This window comes from Schistocerca cancellata, chromosome 2, assembly GCF_023864275.1.
Source record: "Schistocerca cancellata isolate TAMUIC-IGC-003103 chromosome 2, iqSchCanc2.1, whole genome shotgun sequence".
NCBI classification, from domain to species: domain Eukaryota; kingdom Metazoa; phylum Arthropoda; class Insecta; order Orthoptera; family Acrididae; genus Schistocerca; species Schistocerca cancellata.
In genome coordinates, this window is record NC_064627.1 from 830,019,112 (window position 1) to 830,036,279 (window position 17,168).

The following is a 17,168-nucleotide window of genomic DNA, read 5'->3' on the forward strand; positions in this document are numbered from 1 at the left end:
TCGCTACGAACGCCGCCACAAAACTTTTCTCCTGTTTTTCTCAGTACGATAAACTTATTTACGTTCAGGGCCTACTGCCCATCTCTGCACCAAACGTCGATCCTTTGCAGGTCTCCAAAAATGGTTCAAATGTCTCTGAGCACTATGGGACTTAACATCCGACGTCATCAGTCCCCTAGACTTAGAACTACTTAAACCTAATTAACCTAAGGACAGCACACACATCCATGCCCAAGGCAGCATTCGAACCTGTGACCGTAGCAGCAGCGCTGTTTCGGACTGAAGCGCCAAGAACCGCTCGGCCATAACAGCCGGCTTGCAGGTCTCCCTGCAACTGGCTATTGCCTTCTGTTGTACAGACAACTCAAGTAGCCTCAAGGAGCGTCCGATGCTGTAGAGGACATCATTTCTACATCTACATGGATACTCTGCAAATCACATTTAAGTGCCTGGTAGAGGGTTCATCGAACCACCTTCACAATTCTCTATTATTCCAATCTCGTATAGCGCGTGGAAAGAACGATCACTTGTATGTTTCCGTACGAGCTCTGATTTCCCTTATTTTATCGTGGTGATCGATTCTCCCTATGTAGGTCGGTGTCAACAAAATATTTTCGCATTCGGAGGAGAAAGTTGGTGACTGGAATTTCGTGAGAAGATTCCGTCGCAACGAAAAACGCCTTTCTTTTAATGATGGCCAGCCCAAATCCTGTATTATTACTATCACACTCTCTCCCATATTTCGCGATAATACGAAACGTGCTGCCATTCTTTGAACTTCTTCGATGTACTCCGTCAGTCCTATCTGGTAAGGATCCCACACCACGCAGCAGTATTCTAAAAGAAGACGGACAAGTATAGTGTAGACAGTCTCCTTAGTTACATTTTCTAAGTTTCCTGCCAATAAAACGCAGTCTTCCGTTAGCCTTCCCCACAACATTTTCTATGTGTTCCTTCCAATTTAAGTTGTTCGTAATTGCAATATCTAGGTATTTAGTTGAATTTACGGCTTTTAGATTAGACTGATTTATCGTGTACCCGAAGTTTAACGAATTCCTTTTAGCACTCATGTGGATGACCTCACACTTTTCATTATTTGGGGTCAACTGCTAATTTTCGCACCATTCAGATATCTTTTCTAAATCGTTTTGCAATTTGTTTTGATCTTCTGATGACTTTATTAGTCGATAAACGACAGCCTCGTCTGCAACCAACCTAAGACGGCTGCTCAGATTGTCTCCCAAATCGTTTATGTAGATAAGGAATAGCAAATGGCCTATAACACTACCTTGGGGAACGCCAGAAATCACTTCTGTTTTACTCGATGACTTTCTCTCAATTGCTGTGACCTCTCTGACAGGAAATCACAGATCCAGTCACATAACTGAGACGATATTCCATAAGCACGCAATTTCACTACGTGCCGCTTTATATACTGAGCAGTTATAATTAAAGTGTCGCTACTCCCAGAGGTCCAGCGTGAGCCCTAATTATCGTATGGCAATAAAACTTGGTAGATATGCTAATGCGTTAGTGCGCAACCGATTTACACTGAAAAAAATTAGGACCAAATTTGCAAATGCACGAACGCATTAGCACATCTACCAAGTTTTGCTGCCATACGATAGTGACAGCCCACTCTGGACCTCTGTGAGCAGAATTTCTTTAATTATAACGACTCAGTATATAAATGATCTCGTGGACAGCATCGGAAGCTACTTGAAGCCGTTTCAGACGATGCAGTTGTCTGTAGGACTTTAGCAACGACAGAAGGCAATAGCCAATTGCAGGGAGACCTGCAGAGGGTCGACGTTTGGTGCAGAGATCGGCAATACACCCTGAACGTAAATACATGTATCGTACTGAGCAAAACAGGTGAAAAGATCCACTATTTCGATTACGTTATTGGCGACATATCACTAGAAACCGTAAAATATCAAGGAGTAACCATCCGGACGTACTTAAAGCGGAATGAACATATAAAACAAATTGTAGGAGAAGCAGATACTAAGCTGAGCTGCATTGGAAAAATCTTCAGAAAGTGTGATTCGTCCACGAAAGAAGTCAGTTTGGTTTCCAGAAGGGTTTTTCAACGGAAAATGCTATACATACTTTCACTAATGAAATATTAAATGCTCTGAGTAACCGGAAGTCACCCGTTGTCATTTTTTGTGATCTCTCAAAGGCTTTTGATTGTGTAAATCATGGAATACTTCTATATAAGCTCAAGTACTGTGGTATGAATGGGACAGTGCTCAAATGGTTTAACTCATACCTAACTGGAAAAGTGCAGAAAGTTGAAATAAGCAGTTTACATAATATGCAAAAAAACTGGTGATTTCTCAAACGGGAACAATCAAGAATGAGTTGCCGCAAGGTTCGGTCTTGGGTCCTCTGCTGTTCGTAATATATATATTAATTACTTGCCATTCTATATTCACGAAGATGCAAAGCTGGTACTTTTTGCCGATGATACAAGTATAGCTATCACACCCAACAGACAAGAATTAACTGGTGAAATTGTAAACGATGTTTTTCAGAAAATCATTAAGTGGTTCTCTGCAAATGGGCTCTCATTAAAGTTTGACTAAACACAGTATATACAGTTCCACACAGTAAATGGAATGACACCATTAATAAATGTAGACTTCGACCAGAAATCGGTAGCTAAGGTAGAATATTCAAAATTTCTAGGTGTATGCAATGATGAGGGGTTGAACTGGAAAAAACACACTGAGGAGCTCCTGAAACGTTTGAGTTGAGCTGCTTGTGCTATTAGGGTCATTGCAAATTTTGGCGATATACATCTCAGTAAATTAGCTTACCACGCCTATTTTCATTCTCTGCTTTCGTATGGCATCATATTCTGGGGTAACTCATCATTGAGTAAAAGAGTATTCATTGCACAAAAGCGTGTAATCAGAATAATTGCTGGAGCTCATCCAAGATCACCCTGCAGGCACTTATTTAAAGAGCTAGAAATCTTCACTGTAGCCTCACAATATAAATATTCACTTATGAAATTTGTTATTAACAATCCGAACGAATTCAAAAGTAATAATAGTGTACATGGCTATAACACTAGGAAAAAAGATGATCTTCACTACTCAAGTTTAAATCTAGCTTTGGCTCAGAAGGGGGTAAATTATGCTGCCACAAAAGTCTTTGGTCACTTACCTAATAGCATCAAAAATCTGACAGATAGCCGTATAGCATTTAAAAGGAAATTAAAAGAATTTCTTAATGGCAATTCCTTCTAATCATTAGATGAATTTTTGGATATAGTAAGTGGGTAATTTCCCCAACCCCAACAAAACAAAAATTTTAAAATATTAAGTGTCATGTAATATTTTGTGTAATGTAATATCTTGTATATACACCTTTTATTAACCTGACACGTTCCACATCATTACGAAGTGTCGTATTCATGATCTGTGGAACAAGTACTAATCTAATCTAAAAGATGTTCGATCGATTCTTAAATATTGCTCACCGGTCTGGGACTGCGGCAGGATCTGCTTATGAAATTTCAATCGCCAACTTTCTCCTGGGAGTGTTAAAATACTTTGTTGACGTCCACCTACATAGGGAGAAACTATCATCATAATAAAATAAGAGCAACGAGACCGTGCACGGGAAGATTGAAGTGTTTGTTTTTCCCGCGCGCTGTGGAATGGTAGAGAAGTAGCTTGAAGTTGGTCCGATGAGCCGCCAGGCACTTAATTGTGAAATGCAGAGTAATATGTAGATGTAGATGTAAATGTAGGTCAGCGTAGTAGCATGGGTCGATGTTGAGACATGACATGATGGCAGAAAAGCATTCAATTTTTGGAGCAAAACTCGGGAACTGACTTAGCTGAACGGGGAGGTGCGTGAGCAACGTGCTAACGTGCTCCTGTATACTGGCCTTCGGACCTGGTAGAGACAGAATGTGTCCATGGGAAACATGTTCAACCTCAGCGCCAAAACTGACATGGATTCAGGTCAAGTGCTCTTGCAGGCCATGCATCTGGAAAACCTCTGGAGATAACACGTTCGTGGAAGCCTGCATTAAGCAGATCTTTCACTGGCCGAGAGACATGAGATGTTGCCTCATTTTGCATAGAAACAGTGGTTTCCAAACAGTTGCGTTCTTCCAAAGCAGGCCTTACATGTTATACAAGGAGGTCTCGATAACGCGCAGACGTCATGGTACACCAGCAGGTGCTATGGGTGTATTCTCTTCGTAGAAGAACGGACCGAGAATAAAGGTGCTTGTAAGTCCATACCACACAGTCACGTACAATGCCTCTTTGTGCACAACACGCGGTTTAACACTCCTTCAGATTCGGCGGTTCTATATATTCACTGCACCCTATAGGATAAAATGTGTCTTGTCACTTCACAGAATATTGCCCGGCCGTATGTCATCAACTTCGATCCATGCCAGGAACCGAAGAGCAATTTGAGAACGTTGCTGCCCCGTCTGGATATTGTACTGATACCAGTGTAAAATAGCCCTCAAAACGTTCCATACTCTTGACCTTAGGATGGACAATTTTGTGACACTGCGGGAACACTAGAACTACGCGAGGGACGCACGATCAGTTATAACGACAGCAACCTTGTCAATAAATTTCACCTGATAGGACGCCTTCCTCTTCTAGGTGCCGCACCAAGCTCATCCGCCTTCTCAAATTTCATTATCATCTTCATTGTCATCTTTTTTAATGCAGTCGATCTTCTCCTCAGACTTTATAGTCGGCGATACTCTCCCAATGCAGCACTGTAATTGCTGCTGTTCACATAAAACAGTTTCAGCATCAGTGCACGGCCCCTCTTCTCGATAGACGTACTGTTCACTCACGTGCGGCTTGTCAAGTGAGAGCGTGGAGTTCATACCGCCATGCAAACAGTGGACGGTGCCAGATTTCACCTGTTGTTGTTGTTGTGGTCTTCAGTCCTGAGACTGGTTTTATGCAGCTCTCCATGCTACTCTATCCTGTGCAAGCTGCTTCATCTTCCAGTACGTACTGCACCCTACATCCTTCTGAATCTGTTTAGTGTATTCATCTCTTGGTCTCCCTCTACGATTTTTACCCTCCACGCTGCCCTCCAATACTAAATTTGTGATCCCTTGATGCCTCACAACATGTCCTACCAACCGATCTCTTCTTATAGTCAAGTTGTGCCACAAGCTCCTCTTCTCCTCAGTTCTATTCAATACCTCCTCATTAGTTATGTGATCTACCCATCTAATCTTCAGCATCTTCTGTAGCACCACATTTCGAAAGCTTCTATTCTCTTCTTGTCCAATCTATTTATCGTCCATGTTTCACTTCCATACATGGCTACACTCCATACAAATACTTTCAGAAATGACTTTCTGACACTTAAATCTATACTCGATGTTAACAAATTTCTCTTTTTCAGAAACGCTTTCCTTGCCATTGCCAGTCTACATTTTATATCCTCTCTACTTCGACCATCATCAGTTATTTTGCTCCCCAAATAGCAAAACTCCTTTACTACTTTAAGTGTCTCATTTCCTAATCTAAATCCCTCACATATCTCTGATTTATTCCGTTCGGGTCGACGTGTTGAGTTTTATATGCAAGCAGTTCATGAACCCAACTATAAATATGCTACGGCACTCGGTAAGCTCGAATTTTCTTCTCTAAACTGTTTAAACGCCCATCCTGAAGTCACAGAACACGCCATCATCCCTCGCTCGCTAACAAGGACTCGTACTCATCACTTTCCAATTCACTAAGACCTCCTAGCGGCATTTGGGGAAAATATGACTTATCGTCATTCCGCAATCCAGCGTCTCTCGAGTGCAACCCTCATTTCCTCAACCAGCGATTCCTCAGCTGGTCATGTCGACTAAAAGTCGCGAGAAGGATCAGTGTCAGCTGCAGAAACCACGCATCCTTTTGACGCCTTGCACGCCTGTCTGGAATTGCCAGACGTTCACGAGGGAATTACCGGTGCAACGAACGGCACATTGGGAAGGTGGAGACCGACGTGGGAAGGACATGATCAGCGGCCTCGCATGGCACGTCATAACTGCTGCAAACAAACACGTAAGAGTTGGCTACACGCTTTTCTCTTCATTGTTAACCACCGGACGTCTCATGAAAACAAAATATTAATACTTCCTCTTGAAAGGTAGAGAGAAATGAAAGAAAGACAGAGGTACTTTCAATTAACTCAGCAGAATAAGCCTTCTTATACTGCAGATAATGTTTCTTTGTGTGTATCACTGTGTGGAGAGAGGATTTTACGGACTGAAAATTTTGTGTTTAAGGTAAATAATAGGTGTTATGCCATCGTAAACATTTCTTGGACAGATCAGTTCCTTGAGCCATATTAACATCTGGAACGACATGCGCATCACTTCTATAACTACTTGGGATGCTTCTCTAAAGTTCGTGCTGAACTCGGAACAGGCAGCGGTACTGTCAGATTTCGTTCTGCGATAAACGTGCGTGTCCGCAGAAGTTTATTCAAGAGGGGGCAAGAGTCTAAGAGTGGCATTTTTTGTATAACTGATTCGTTGATTTTGAAAACGTATAGTCCTCCAAGAACTAATTTTGACAAGAAGTATATAAAACTTACTGTTTTTATACAATTGATAGTTACTCATTCGATTTCTTTAAGGTACACTACTTTGATACTTAAATGCTATGCAGATTTTTCATTAATATACCCAAAGTACATCTTCTGATATTATTAATATGAAAATGAATGCTATATTTTTCATTCAAAAATGTAACATAACATCCTTCTTATGATTAAATCCATGGTATCCAACTAGTTCCTAACAAAAATAATTTTATTCACGCCCCAATATTGTTAGGTTAACACTGTTGGGTAGCAACAGAAATAATTAAAAATGACACATTTACACTCCTCAAAGTGCAGAAACAGGAAATAAACTTATTCAATTTTGACGCCACCGTTAACACTTTCTTCGCTTACAAAATTCATATCTACCATGTTAATTGATCACTGGTTCATTTTTATGCTTTCGATTATTTAATGGTGACTGATTTAATCGAAGATGAATAGAATATGTTTTGAATGATGTATTTTGTACTTTTTGAGCAAAGTGTAATCCAGCATTCGAATAGGTGAATGGGAGAACCTCCCACGACTGAACCAAGGTGGTATTTGTTACCCCAGTTTGTCACATTTTTGTGTAGCCGTAACAACTGGACTGCAAGGTGCATCCCACAGAGTTTGAGAAAGTCTCAATTCCTTGAGCGGACATTTTTTCGAAATTGAAATTTCAGTCCTTTCTTTCCTCTTCTCGACTGGGGCATTTCAGTCCACAGGCGAAGAATAGATATACACACCCGGCGTATAACGTGGCCGTGTTCTCCAGAGCTCTGCCATGTAAAACTGAATGTAGAACCGGTAAGCTATCAAGGCACTCCTTTGTCCACAAACACGTAGGGGACCAGTGCTGTGGCTAGGTAGAGCAATAGGGGGAGGGGGCGTCTTTGCGGGACGGGCAGATGTACTGCAACCATGTTTTGATTGTACTGGGAATTGTTGCCGGAAACAGCGTTCCAGGATTTTGGACCTGCCATTTTCTGCTGCTCGATAATGTCTGTACGAGCAAGCGACGGATTATGGATGCCATTTCGATAACGTTCTGTAAGGTTTCGCTTCCGCCTTGACCGCAGGACAGCGCCGAAACCACCGCTGTACCAAGGAAACAGTGTAGTTCCCGTGAACACTGTGACAACCAAACCCAAGTTATACGGGGCATCTCTGCGAAGACGCGTCATGCGCATTATCTGTGGTATTTCAGTAGATATTTCCAATTTAGTTTTCTCAAAGTGTAGTTGGAGTCAGCCCAAACAAAAACTGCCCATTACGTCTTTTATGCGGCGCGCAGTGACGGCGAGAAGCGTCGGTTTGTTTCCCGTTACAAACAAAATTATTTTTTAATCGGAGGTTTTTGCAAACTCAGAATCTACTATGTAGGAATCAACATGGATTCCGGAAACAGCGATCGTGCGAGACCCAACTCGCTCTATTTGTTCATGAGACCCAGAAAATATTAGATACAGGCTCCCAGGTAGATGCTATTTTTCTTGACTTCCGGAAGGCGTTCGATACAGTTCCGCACTGTCGCCTGATAAACAAAGTAAGAGCCTACGGAATATCAGACCAGCTGTGTGGCTGGATTGAAGAGTTTTTAGCAAACAGAACACAGCATGTTGTTATCAACGGAGAGACTTCTACAGACGTTAAAGTAACCTCTGGCGTGCCACAGGGGAGTGTTATGGGACCATTGCTTTTCACAATATATATAAATGACCTAGTAGATAGTGTCGGAAGTTCCATGCGGCTTTTCGCGGATGATGCTGTAGTATACAGAGAAGTTGCAGCATTAGAAAATTGTAGCGAAATGCAGGAAGATCTGCAGCGGATAGGCACTTGGTGCAGGGAGTGGCAACTAACCCTTAACATAGACAAATGTAATGTATTGAGAATACATAGAAAGAAGGATCCTTTATTGTATGATTATATGATAGCGGAACAAACACTGGTAGCAGTTACTTCTGTAAAATATCTGGGAGTATGCGTGCGGAACGATTTGAAGTGGAATGTTCATATAAAATTAATTGTTGGTAAGGCGGGTACCAGGTTGAGATTCATTGGGAGAGTCCTTAGAAAATGTAGTCCATCAACAAAGGAGGTGGCTTACAAAACACTCGTTCGCCCTATACTTGAGTATTGCTCATCAGTGTGGGATCCGCACCAGATCGGGTTGACGGAGGAGATAGAGAAGATCCAAAGAAGAGCGGCGCGTTTCGTCACAGGGTTATTTGGTAACCGTGATAGCGTTACGGAGATGTTTAACAAACTCAAGTGGCAGACTCTGCAAGAGAGGCGCTCTGCATCGCGGTGTAGCTTGCTCGCCAGGTTTCGAGAGGGTGCGTTTCTGGATGAGGTATCGAATATATTGCTTCCCCCTACTTATACCTCCCGAGGAGATCACGAATGTAAAATTAGAGATATTAGAGCGTGCACAGAGGCTTTCAGACAGTCGTTCTTCCCGCGAACCATACGCGACTGGAACAGGAAAGGGAGGTAATGACAGTGGCACGTAAAGTGCCCTCCGCCACACACCGTTGGGTGACTTGCGGAGTATAAATGTAGATGTAGATGTAGATGTAGAATTGTGGCATATTGTACGCCTACCTCCCCATCCAAAATCCCTTTCATGCCTCATACCAAATGCTGTTCCCCCAAAACTCGAACAGCACTGCGGAGGCTTTCCAACTGTATTGGAACAGCACCTCAGTGTCGAACGAAACGAGGGACACTGCCTGAAACTCAGGCACAGGTGCTTTAATGAAGTTAAACTATATGGTTCCACATACGTGGGGATTTGGACTGAGGGGGGAGGTGTGCTGGGGTAGTCCGTGGAGTTGCGCAAAACTCGCTGTACCAGGGTGGCGTAGTGGTCAGTGCATCTGCGTATTGAACTGGAGACCCGGGTTTTAACCCTGGCCTTGGTACAAATTTTTATTCGTCGCTTCAGTCTACATATACAGGGTGGTCCATTGATCGTGACAGGGCCAAATATCTCACAAAATAAGCGTCAAACGAAAAAACTACAAAGAACGAAACTCGTCTACCTTGAAGGGGGAAACCAGATGGCGCTGTGGTTGGTCCGCTAGATTGCGCTGCCATAGGTCAAACGGATATCAACTGCGTTTTTTAAAAATAGGAGCCCCCCATTTTTATTACATATTCGTGTAGTATGTAAGGAAATATGAATGTTTTCGTTGGACTACTTTTTTCGTTTTGTGATAGATGGCGCTGTAATAGTCACAAACGTAAAAGTACGTGGTATCACGTAACATTCCGCCAGTGCGGACGGTATTTGCTTCGTGGTACGTTACCCGTGTTAAGATGGACCGTTTAACCGTTGAGGAAAAGGTCGATATCGTGTTGATGTATGGCTATTGTGATCAAAATGCCCAACGGGCGTGTGCTATGTATGCTGCTCGGTATCCTGGACGACATCATCCAAGTGTCCGGGCCGTTCGCCGGATAGTTACGTTATTTATGGGAACAGGAAGTGTTCAGCCACATGTGAAGCATCAACCACGACCTGCAACAAATGATGATGCCCAAGTAGGAGTTTTAGGTGCTGTCGCGGCTAATCCGCACATCAGTAGCAGACAAATTGCGCGAGAATCGGGAATCTCAAAAACGTCGGTGTTGAGAATGCTACATCAACATCGTTTGCACCCGTACTATATTTCTATGCACCAAGAATTGCATGGCGACGACTTTGAACGTCATGTACAGTTCTGCCACTGGGCACAAGAGAAATTACGAGACGATGACAGATTTTTTTGTACGCGTTTTATTTAGCGACGAAGCGTCATTGACCAGTAGCGGTAACATAAACCGGCATAATATGCACTATTGAGCAACGGAAAATCCACGATGGCTGCGACACGTAGAACATCAGCGACCTTGGCTGGTTAATGTATGGTGCGGCATTATGAGAGGGACGATAATTGGCCCCCATTTTATCGATGGCAATCTAAATGGTGCAATGTATGCTGATTTCCTACGTAATTTTCTACCGATGTTACTACAAGATGTTTCACTGCAGGAGAGTTTTTTGCGATGTACTTCCAACACGATAGATGTCTCGCACATAGCTCGCTTGCGGTTGAAGCAGTCTTGAATAGCATATTTCATGACAGGTGGTTTGGTCGTCGAAGCAGCATACCATGGCCCGCACGTTCACCGGATCTGACGTCCCCGGATTTCTTCCTGCGGGGAAATTTGAAGGGTATTTGCTATGGTGATCCACCGACAACGCCTGACAACATGCGTCAGCGCATTGTCGATGCATGTGCGAACATTACGGAAGGCGAACTACTCGCTGTTGAGAGGAATGTCGTCACACGTATTGCCAAATGCATTGAGGTTGACGGACATCATTTTGAGCATTTATTGCATTAATGTGGTATTTACAGGTAATCACGCTGTAACAGCATACCTGACGGACATCATTTTGAGCATTTATTGCATTAATGTGGTATTTACAGGTAATCACGCTGTAACAGCATGCGTTCTCAGAAATGATAAGTTCAGAAAGGTACATGTATCACATTGGAACAACCGAAATAAAATGTTAAAACGTACCTATGTTCTGTATTTTAATTTAAGAAACCTACCTTTTACCAACTGTTCGTCTAAAATTGTAAGCTATACGTTAATGACTATTACAGCGCCATCTATCACAAAGCGAATAAAGCGGTCCAACTGAAACATTCATATTTCTTTACGTACTACACGAATGTGTAATAAAAAATGGGGGTTCCTATTTTAAAAAAACGCAGTTGATATCCGTTTGACCTATGGCAGCGCCATTTAGCGGGCCACCCATAGCGCCATCTGGATTCCCCCCTCAAGCTAGACAAATTCCATTCTTTGTAGTGTTTTCGTTTGACGCTTATTTCGTGAGATATTTGGCCCGGTCACGATCAATGGACCACCCTGTTTACAAACTTTCAATAACCTTTCTTTTTCGAGGTGACAATTAAAACATTATGACTAGTCCTAATACTTTCTTTCATGACTGGTAATGTTAAATATGCTGTTTACTAGAATCATTGCTAGAAACAAGCGAGAAATTTGTCATGAGAAAAAAGTCTGTAGAGCCGAAAAGTAAGAGTGGGCAAGTACTGGCCCTTAACACCCCCACCCCTCGCGGACCCCAATGGTGACAGCTACGGTGAGGAGAGCAGGGAGGAGATGGCTTGAATTGGTGGTACCTGGACTGTTGCAGGCAAAGGCGGGCGGCCGTAAGCTGCCGCGCGTCGCCGTCTCGGTCAGCCTGCGGGGCATCCGCGTGTCCGACGTCTCCTCCGAGGAGATGCTGCTCGACGTCTCCATCTACAGGTGAGCGCTGCATCTGGCTAGTCAGCTGCACCTGCCAGTGGCGTACAAATAAGACGAGTGCATGACGCGTCCTGTGCAGAGAGGAGGCTCTCCAGACATAATACACTGCTGGCAATTAAGATTGCTACACCAAAAAGAAATGCAGATGATAAACGGGTATTCATTGGACAAATATATTATACTAGAACTGACACGTGATTACATTTCCACGCAATTTGGGTGCATAGATCCTGAGACATCATTACCCAGAACCACCACCTCTGGCTGTAATAACGGCCTTGATACGCCTGGGCATTGAGTCAAACAGGGCTTGGATGGCGTGTACAGGTACAGTTGCCCATGCAGCTTCAACACGTTACCACAGTTCATAAAGAGTAGTGACTGGCGTATTGTGACGAGCCAGTTGCTCGGCCACCATTGACCAGACGTTTTCAATTGGTGAGAGGTCTGGAGAATGTGCTGGCCAGGGCAGCAGTCGAACATTTGCTGTATCCTGAAAGGCCCGTACAGGACCCACAACATGCGGTCGTGCGTTATCCTGCTGAAATGCAGGGTTTCGCAGTATCGAATGAAGGGTAGAGCCACGGGTCGTAACACATCTGAAATATAACGTCCGCTGCTCAAACTGCCGTCAGTGCGAACAAGGGGTGACCGAGACGTGTAATCAATGGCACCCCATAGCATCACGCCGGGTACTACGCCAGTATGGCGATGACGAATACACGCTTCCAATGTGCGTTCATCGCGATGTCGCCAAACACGGATGCGACCATGATGATGCTATAAACAGAACCTGGATTCATCCGAAAAAATGATGTTTTGCCATTCGTGCACCCAGGTTCGTCGTTGAGTACACCATCACAGGCGCTCCTGTCTGTGATGCAGCCTCAAGGGTAACCGCAGCCACGGTCTCCGAGCAGATAGCCCATGCTGCTGCAAACGTCGTCGAACTGTTCGTGCAGATGGTTGTGGTCTTGCAAACGTCCCCATTTGTTGACTCAGGGATCGCGACGTGGCTGCACGATCCGTTACAGCCATGAGGATAAGACGACTGTCATCTCGACTGCCAGTGATACGAGGCCGTTGGGATCCAGCACGGCGTTCCGTATTACCCTCCTGAACCCACCGATTCCATATTCTGCTAACAGTCATTGGATGCAATGTCGCGTTACGATAAACTGCAATCGCGATTGGCTACAATCCGACCTTTATCAAAGTCGGAAGGAAACGTGATGGTACGCATTTCTCCTCCTTACACCAGGCATCACAACAACGTTTCACCAGGCAACGCCGGTCAACTGCTGTTTGTGTATGAGAAATCGGTTGGAAACTTTGCTCATGTCAGCACGTTGTAGGTGTCGCCACCGGCGCCAACCGTGTGTGAATGCTCTGAAAAGCTAATCATTTACATATCACAGCATCTTCTTCCTGTCGGTTAAATTTCGCGTCTGTAGCACGTCATCTTCGTGGTGTAGTAATTTTAATGGCCAGTAGTGTATTTTATGAATGGGCACCACCAGTTGAGGGGAAAAGCCTGCCTTGTTGACGGCCTTCTTCAATTGATTGACGACCACTTCTGAAGGCGAATTTTCGTAAAATTGCTTCAAAAGCATTCTTTAAATGTTTCCCTCGTTTTCACGCGAAATGCCACATTGCGTGGCTGTTCTCTTAAACTATTATCTGCAGAAAGTGGCACGAACATTGTATCAACTGGTGATAGTAATGGATAAAGTGCTGCCAAGAGCACATCGCTAAGGACGATTCGTTGGCGCGTAAATAAAAATTTAGATAGTTATTCGCACAGATGCCGTGTTGCCTCTGTATGAACCTCAAAGTCTTTCACAATGTCTCCTTGCATCACATTGATAATTTGGTCTAATGGAAGTAGTTACGAAGAAGAAATTTAGATATCCCGACTGAGGACGCTGCTTTGTGCAGTTCTCGAAGATGGGAACAAATGCTCTACAAACGTAATATTGCGCTTTGCCGATTTTTATTTAACGCTGTTACCTTGTTTACGCTACTCTGGCGCTTCATGTACTTACGACTTCATTTTACATATTCGAGAAAGTAACAGAAAAAATTAAATCCATTAACGATTATTTCATTTACGTAGCGCTGAAATAAAAAAATTCAGTACCTTGTCATGAAGATGTCGATGACATTTACGCAGTAACACCACTTCAGAATCCCTAGCTATTCGCAACTTGCACAGCAACCATTTGTGTTCCACAAATCTTCCATATTGGAGGCAATCTATCGTCTTTTGTACTGTGACGTCATGTATTACAGCCTTTAAGCTGTTTATGTCCTTCAGCTATAAAATTCGATTTATTTTATTTAGACATCGTATACCATTTTACAAGCATGAAAACTGGTGTGGTTTCGTTTGCCATTTGCTTATTCCTGCTGGGACGCTATAAAGTAAGGGAACCACACAAATATAATCTTTTGTACTGCATTACACACTTCAAGTTTATAATGCATTCTCTAAAACCGACAACAATGAATGAAACCAAAGAATTAAATTCGTATATTATATGCTACATTTTGACTTCAAAATACAAGTATGATCTCTAAAGTGGAAAGCAGGGAAGATTGACTTAGCAAGTGTCTCATTTCTCAGTAGTTTTGTAACACTAATAGGGTATATTGCATGGAAAAGAGATATGATAAAAATTCCCGAAAAAAATGCAACACTCTCAAGGACTGTGTTCAGCCGTCCCAGGATAATGTGCATACTGAGGGCGGTGGGATTTGTAGTGTTTAGTGATCCATTTGGCACAGTTATCAGCGATCAAATGGTCAATTGCATAGAGACTTTAATATAGATTTCTTAATACCATTCACTGTTTCTCAAAAAATAGTGAGCATGTTGCAATGTTATAACACGAAAAAATAAACAACAAACCTACTAGAACAACTAATACCAGCTCCTCTGCAATAGATGGCTTTTTTGTTAACACTGACTTGTCACTTGCTTGCACACTAGACACCATCTCTAATGGTATATCAGATCACAACTACTTTGTACTAAGTATGACTATGCCAGATGCAAATAAGCAGACAGAAGCTCTCCAACACACACACACAAAAGATCAACTGACAACAAACACAATATAGCACATCTCACACATCTGCTCCATAAAGGAAGGATGTCTACTGCAGTAGCAATCTTGACAGTAGGGTTCTTGAATATATGAGTGTCTTGTAACATTGCTATGAAGTGGCATTCCTAATCAAACTTGCAGCTAAGCAGTACACATGCAAAATCTCTAATAACAAATGGCTAACGCTAGGAATACAAACCTCTTGCAGAAACAAGAGATTGCCATATCTCTACAGTAAAACTACAGACAGCGAGTTATTCCATAACTATTTCAAACAGCGCAGAAGAATTCTAAACGAGGTAATTGTACAATTGGCAGTTCATAATTAGCTCAAGTAATAGACCGAAAGCCATGTGGGAATTGATCAGTGAAACAGTTGGTAAAAAAGGCAAGATACACTCAATAACATGCATTAAAAATGAATGTGGTGTTATCACTGACCCTAAACAGTTATGTGAAATATTCAATAGTCACTTCATAAATATTGGTAACAGATTTTCTTGTTTAATCAAGACTCCCACACCCGCTCGTCACTCAAATTCAGCAGTACTCCCACAATCACTTTTTCTTGATCCAGCCACACCAAGTGAAATTTGCAGTATTGTAAGGCAGAAATCAAACAAACATTCCTGGGGTTTTGATGGTGTATCTGATTACCTTTGAAACAAATCTATCATCTCATGTGTGACCCACTGTCAGATAAACTGCTCCTTATCATCAGGTAATTCCCCAGAATTTTTAAAGCAGCAAAAGTTGTTCTTCTATTTGAAAAAAAAAAAGTTGAAAGGAATGGTATAAACAATTACAGACCTACCTTCATCTTATCCAGCATATCAAAAGACCTTGAGACTGCTGCACATGATCATGTTATTAATTTCTTGAAAGGTAACTGCATGCTGAGTCTTCATCAGTTTGGCTTTCAGGAATTTTAAATGAAATCTATATTGAATTCAATGAAAGAAAACACACAACATGTGTGTTCCTTGATATCGCAAAAACTTTTGATCTTGTCAACCATGAATTACACTTGGAGAAACTACTACATTATGGAATTAGAGGAATGAGCAGTTACTTGTGTAGGTCATATCTTTCAGATAAAGCACAGAATGTAGTAATCACCTCAAAAAATTGTGAAAGTGCTCAGTCAAACGAGCAAATAGTAAGACAAGGCATTCGCCAAGGTTCCATACTTGGTCCCCATCTATTTCTAATATTTGTCAATGATCTGGCCCAAGGCATTCAGGAAGGTCTACCTTTAAAGTTTGCTGATGACACCAGTGTGCCGCTTTCTAATCACTGTCATCATCAACTCAACACCAAAATTACTGATACAAACTGTAATATGGTAAAATGGCTAAACAAAAACAAACTTCTTCTAAATAAAGATAAACAATCTACATTCAGTTCCACTCAACACAAAGGTATCATCTGTGATAGATGATATTGGGGTAGAGAATGAGCCCATATATCAAGAAGTAACCACAAAATTCCTTGGAGTGTGGGTAAATGACACACTACAGTAGGACATATATAAAGATGAATTTATAAACAGAATGAGCAGACTTTTTTATGATTTTACTATTCTAAGTAAATTCTTTGATATGGAAACACTATGAAGTGCCTACTTTGTTCTAGTGCCCTCAATAATTGCGTATTGCATTCCTTTTTTGGGCTCCTCCCACAAGAAGATATTTATTATACAGAAACGAATAATTAAGACAATGAAACAAGTGTCCCTATCCTCCACCACTAGACACCTCTTTACAGAACTCATTATCTTGCCAGTGTCTTGTATCTATATTCATGATACAGTGTGTTTCAGTCATGGAAGTTTACATATATTTACAAAAAATAAAGATGTTCACCACCATAATATTCGACATTGCAGTGACATATTTGTTGTTGATACACAATGGTGTAAGGCACAGGGTAATACTTCTGTAGAAGAAGCTATCTGAAAGTGTACAGTCTTGCCAGAAAGGATTCAGATCCAAAATAAAGTCAGTGACACAGAAACAGTGCCACTATTCTATATGGGACTTTATGAATAGAAATCTAAAATAATTTGTGTAATGTACCTTAATATGTGTGTTACCATTTCACTTTCACTTGACTTGTTTGCCTCAC

General features: G+C 42.1%; 1 protein-coding gene across 1 annotated transcript in view; it reads left to right on the plus strand.

The window, feature by feature from the left end:
• Positions 1-17,168, plus strand: part of LOC126162721 (low density lipoprotein receptor adapter protein 1-like) — a 210,890-nt gene that overhangs the window by 160,109 nt on the left and 33,613 nt on the right. Inside the window, exon 3 of the mRNA XM_049919383.1 lies at positions 11,819-11,931. Within this exon, the coding sequence (XP_049775340.1) occupies positions 11,819-11,931 (113 nt within the window). The remainder of the gene's footprint in view (positions 1-11,818; positions 11,932-17,168) is intronic.